The sequence below is a fragment of the Pelophylax lessonae genome, assembly GCF_965119305.1.
Source record: "Pelophylax lessonae genome assembly, chromosome: 3".
Classification (NCBI taxonomy): Eukaryota; Metazoa; Chordata; class Amphibia; order Anura; family Ranidae; genus Pelophylax; species Pelophylax lessonae.
Genome location: NC_138770.1, coordinates 85,096,790 through 85,102,789, shown reverse-complemented (window position 1 = coordinate 85,102,789; position 6,000 = coordinate 85,096,790). Strand labels below are relative to the sequence as shown.

Sequence of the window (6,000 nt, the reverse complement as noted above, 5' to 3'; positions counted from 1 at the left end):
GTCCACACTTGAAAGCTGAACGGCCAAAATCGCCGGAACGTGCGTCTCGGCCCAAGCTAGGATCTCAGCCACTTCCTTTGCCGCCCGGGCACTCTTGGTGCCCCCTTGGTGATTGATGTAAGCCACTGCCAAGGCGTTGCCCATCTGTACCCGAAACGGGCATCCCTGAAGCCGAGTTGACCAACGGAACAGGCAGAGTTTGATTGCTCGGAGCTCCAAGACGTTTATAGGTAAGAAGGCCTCCTCTGTCGACCACGTCCCCTGGGCACAAAGCGTGCCCAAAACTCCACCCCAGCCCGACAGGCTGGCATCCATGGTAAGCAACGTCCACAACAGAGGCCGGAAGGACTTGCCTTGTGTCAGAGTTGGTGACCGGAGCCACCACAAAAGATCCGATCTTGCGAGGTGACTCAGAGAAATCCTCCTGTCCAAAGACTGAGGTGTTCTGTCCCACCTGGCAAGGATCTCCGCTTGCAGAGTTCTCATGTGAAATTGAGCAACGGGACGGCTTCGAAAGCCGAAACCATCAGACCCAGGGACCGCATACAGGCCTGCAAGGAGGAGAGATTGTTGTCCCTGGAGGAGCTGATCTTGTCCCGCACAGTCCGGAGTTTGTCCTCCGGGAGAAAAACTCGTGCCAGAGCTGAGTCCAGGACCATCCCCAGGTACTGAAGGTGAACTGACGGGGTCATTGCCGACTTCTGAAAGTTGATGGTCCACGCAAACTACTGGAGCGTCTGAACCGTAAACGGACAGATCGCTCGTCAAAGTTGCACCTGAGCTCGACCTTATCAGGCGGTCATTCAGATAATCGAGGACCGCAACCCCCCTTAAAACGCAGTAAAGCCAGCACTGGAGCCAAAACCTTGGTGAATAACCTGGGAACCGAAGCGAGACCGAAGGGCAACAAACTGCACCCACACAAAACGGTTCAGAGACTTCAGGTCCAGAATCGGACGCACTTTGCCCTCTTTCCTGGGCACTGTGAAAAGGTTGGGAAAAAAAAACGAAAAACCTGTCCCGCAAAAGGCACTGGCACAATTACTCCTTGGGCGAGCAGATCTTGTACCGCCCCCATGAGAACTCTGAAATAAATTGAGAGTCAGATGGAGATTGGATGGAAAGAACCGGTCTGCGGGGCGAGATCGAAACTCGATCTTGTACCCTGAACAAATCAGCTCGTGAACCCACCTGTCCTGAATTCTGGACAACCAGGGATCCTGAAAGCAACGCAGACGTCCCCCCCACCCCTGAAACGGGTGAGGGCGTCCCTTCAGGAAGAGGTGGACTGGGCCGCCGAACCGATCTGACCGGCCTTTGGCTTACCCGACCATGGCTTCTAGTGACCACCTATGGGCTTGAAGGATTTTCCTTTATCCTTTGCCCCGAAGGCACGAAAGGACCCATGCTGAGCTTTAAAAGAAGGCGCCCCCCCTGCCTAACGCGAGTGGACTTTCCCTTTGAGACTTGGGGCAAAAGAGTACTCTTACCCCCCCATAAGCCCCTTGATCAACTCATCCAGAGTGTCCCCAAAAAGACGACTACCCACATAATGGATATCAGACAGTCTTTTTGGAAGCGTGGTCAGCCGACCAGCTTTTTAGCCAAATAATGCGGTGGACCGCAACCCCGACAGCAGACAGCCGAGCGACTAACGGAGCCTCACCCAAGGCCACGTCATACAGGTACATTTGATTCACCATGTCAAGGGCTGTCGGAGAGGCCGACTCTGCCACCAGGGTGCTCCGAAGCATCTTGGACCATGCCGTGACAGCCTGCGAGACCATCACGGAGGCAAACATAGGTTTGAGCAGGGAGCCTCCACACGCCTATCTGCCGGATCCTTGAACACCGGAGAGTCCTCCACCGGCATCAAGGTGGATTTATTTAGCCTAGAAACAGTGTGGTCCACCTTAGGTGACAACGTCCAACGTTTGTCCACAGCCTCCGCAAAGGGATAGCGGTAGTGAAAACGCTTAGGCACCACCAGCATATGTTTGATGTGACGCCTATGGTCGTTCACAATTTCGTGAAACTCCTTGGGGCAGGGGAAAACCTGACCTGACTTCTCGGCCTTTCGAAACCGGAAGGCAGCTCGCTTACTTGACTGAGATGGCTCATCGTCAAGATTCAAAGTCTCCTTAATGGAACTAATAAGTGCATCCATCACAGCGCGTCCCCGTGCCACCAAGGAGGAAGACTCCTCCTCCTCCCCCTCGGAAAGTGAGGACAGGGACCCCTCCGGGGGGATGTTGTCCGTGGCAACCAAATCAGGCTCTGAGTCAGAGGACTGGGAGGGCATAGGCAGTTTTTGAGAAGTGCCTTCTGACATCAGCAGGTCCACCTTGGACGCCCATAGAGGCCTATGCCCGCCCTGAGCCACAAAAAAATGGTGCCTAATGAAAGTCAATGGGAGGAATCACAGGCAAAATGGCTGCTGCCTTACTAGGCATTTGCCCACAGCCAAGATGGTGCCCGATCAGCGCCAAGACAAGTACCTAAAATGGCTGCTGCCCTTACACTGAGCCCAGCCAGCCTTTATCCAAGATGGTGGCCGTGCTAAATGGCACCAAAGAAAGTACACACACACACGCGATCTGGCCACCCCAGGGGACCCCAAAGAGAACCCCTTAATGCTATGGAGCCCCCCCAGGTACAGCAAGTGAACCACACAGCGCCCTCAGCAGGGCCAGGGATGGAGGAAAACTTACCACGCTGGCCAGAAGGGGGGATATCAAAGAGACCACCAGCACTGCCATCCACTAAGAGTGGGCCCACAGAACCCCTCTACAGGTCCTAGTCCCAGGGACAAGGGGGTAGTAGTACTCACCGATCCAGAAAATGCGGGCACCGCTCTGATACGGGAGACCTCCCACCCTGAGTGGGGGTGCCATCAGCCAGGGAGGGATGCTAGCAACACACGGGCATTCAGCCAGGGAGAGATGCTAGCAACACACGGGCATTCCGGTGTTGAGACATCCCCGGCGAAGATGGACCTCCGCAGGTTCGTCCCCATCTGAGTGGCACTGTCGTTGCGAGGCCTGGGAGCACCAGTGGCCTGCAACGCTAGTTGGCAGGCTGGGACTCCATAAGAATCTCTATTATCAAGTGCGAGGCCCAGCTCTGCTGTCGCTTGTAGTCCGCCAGGAAATTCCCTGACTAACTAGCGATAGTGAGAGAAATAAAAAGCTATTTTCAAAAGAAAAAAAAAACATTTTAAGAAAAAAAAACAAAGAAACTGAGACGCTAGGTTCCAGCAGGGAAGAGCTGGCCTACTCCTGACGCTAGGCAGCATAAAACTGAGGAACAGTGATAACTGGTTTAGGATAATGGCTGAGGGACGGCCCCCTAGAAGTGTGTCTAAGTATTGAAAGTTTTTTATTAACATTTCAAAATGCCTAGCTTGCTCCTGCAGAGGGCGTCATTACCTACCAGTGATTGAAGCTGACTGAACGGGCGGCAGCTGTCAGAGGACGTAAGAGAAATAATATTTAAAGTCTGGCAGAAGTCACAACCCTGTCTAGTGTGGTGTTCTGTTACCTGCGGATAATCCCTGTGGCCTTGTGCACAGCTACCCGTCCACTTCCCTCTTTGGACTGACCATCTCTCTTGTCTTTTGCATACATGTTCTTCTCAGAGAAATTGCAGCCCATGAAATCAAAGTGGGCAGAGTTCAAGGAGATGAGTTTGGGGTACAGCATGTTCTCCACCTGAGAATATAAAAATTCACATTATAAGGGTCTGCTCATAATAATGGGATTTTTTGACTTACCGTAAAATTCATTTCTCTGATGTTCATTGATGGACACAGCTCCTGATCTTCTTAACCATTAGGTTATACTGCCTCCCAACAGGAGAAGGACACTAGGCAGAAAAAAAGTTTGACTATGGCTGTGGGCAGTCCCAGGGGGTATACTCCCTCTCTCTGCTATAGGTACCCAGTTTATTTTCTGCCTCCCCACCTGATCCATTCTCAGAGGCTGCGAGGCCCTCCGGGTCCCAACCATCCATTGATGCACTGTTGGCGGTCCTGGAGTCCTTTGTGTCCTGGGTGGAGGTGGCAAAAAGTGCCCCCCCCGTCTTCCAATGCCTCATCTGCCTTTAGATCCCAAACCTGATTCGGCCACCACAGAAGTGGGTCACTCTACTGTGTCCGCGACCACACGCCCTGAGTACTCAGATAGGGAGGATCATTCCTTCACTCCTGTACCTGAGCACGAAAAGGCACTGGTGGATGCACTGATTGTATGTGTGCGTGAGACTTTAAAAATGGAGGACGCAGCTAAAGCTGCGACGGAGGCGTCGGTTCCCTTTGGCACTCACAAGCCATCAAGAACAGCAAAAAGGCGTTTCCTTTCCCCTCCTATTTTGACAGAATTGTCGCTAAAAAGAGTGGGAACGACCAAAATGTCCCCTCGTGTTCCTCAAGCGATTTGCTATGTGGTACCCCTATGAGGAGTTTCTGCTTAAAAGTGGACTGTTCCACCGGTAGTGGACCCTCCTCTGGTTTCCAGGTTGAACAAGGCAAACATGTTTCCGGTTAAAGAGTCTCCGGCCTTTAAGGACCCGGCTGACAGGAAGGCGGAGACTGTGGCCCGCAATAAGTACACTGTGGCTGGTTCGGCACCGAGGCCAGTATTCACCATTGCCCTCGTGTCGCAAACTCTAACCAAGTGGGCTAAGCTTTTACGACGTGCCCTGGAGGGGGAGTAGCTCCCCCCTGCCTTTGCTGAGCTAGCGGACCAGTTGGCCTCGGGGGCTGCAGTTCATCTGTGATGCCTCTTTGGATGCAGCCGCCCAGTCGCTAGGCTCTCTGTTTCGGCAGTGGTCCTTGGACGTATTTTTTGGCTCAAATGCTGGTCTGCGGACCAGACTTCTAAAAAGGCCTTGACTTATCTTTCCTTTTAAAGGAGTTCGCCTGTTTGGAGCTACCCTGGATGACATCATTAAGGGTCTCACAGGGGGAAGAGTACCTTTCTTCCGCAGGCTAGTAAGGGCAAGGACCTTTGCCGTAGATGTGGGCCATCTTTTCTCAGCACATGCGTTTTTTTCGTCCCTCTGGAGCGACTGACAAGGGATTGAAGCCTTTCAGGGCCCCCTCTGGTGGATCCAAGCAAAATTGGTCTGGCAAGTTGAGAGTGGGCTTCTTCAGACCCACGGACAAGGCTCCTTCAGCGTGAAGGTGCACCCTCACCCTTATCTGGGGTGGAGGGGGGGGGGGGGGGACGTCTTCGCTGGTTTCTGGACCCATGGGCTTCCCTGGTACAGGACAAGTGGGTCCCCGAAGACATACAGTCCAGCTACAAGATCGAGTTTCGTTCTTACCCTCCGGAAAGGTACTTTCCTTTCAACTTGCGCCTGTCCCTGGACCGCTTACAGGGTCTTTTTGGGGGGTGCAAGACCTGTAACATCAAGGGGTAATTGTTCCGGTTCCGACATCGGAACTTTTCATGGGCTTTACTCAAAACGGTTTACAGTTCCCAGGAAGGAAGGCAAGGTGCGTCCAATCCTGGACCTCAAAGTCCTAAACTGCTTTGTAGGGCTGCAGAAGTTCAGATCAGAGTCCATTTGCATGGTGGTGGCATCCCTGCATGAGGGGGATTTTCTTACCTCTATTGACATCAAGGACGCTTACCTTCACATTCCAATATGTGCCGGCCACCAGCGCTTCCTCCGCTTTGCCATGGAAGAGGAGCATTATCAGTTTGTGGCGTTACCCTTTGTTCTCGCCTCCGCTCCTTGGGTCTTCACAAAAGTGTTGGCCCCGATGTTAGCATTGTTACGGCAGTAACAATGGATCGTCGTACTGGGCTACTTGGATGACCTCCTTCTGCGAGCGGAGTCTCCTACTGCTCTGGTGGAAAATCTGGAAATCGCCATATGAACTCCGAGGGAGTTCGGCTGGATTTTGAATTCAGAAGTTTCAGATTCAGAAGTCTGCTCTGGTTCCGTCCACAAAGCCGGACTATCTGGGTCTGATTCTGGACTCGGCCTTAACCA

The 6,000-nt window shown here is 52.9% G+C and overlaps 1 protein-coding gene across 1 annotated transcript in view; it reads right to left on the bottom strand.

Annotated features, from left to right (window-relative positions):
* Positions 1-6,000, bottom strand: part of AGBL5 (AGBL carboxypeptidase 5) — a 165,109-nt gene that overhangs the window by 89,306 nt on the left and 69,803 nt on the right. The window contains exon 8 of the mRNA XM_082249750.1: positions 3,541-3,710. Coding sequence (XP_082105876.1) covers positions 3,541-3,710 — 170 coding nt within the window. The remainder of the gene's footprint in view (positions 1-3,540; positions 3,711-6,000) is intronic.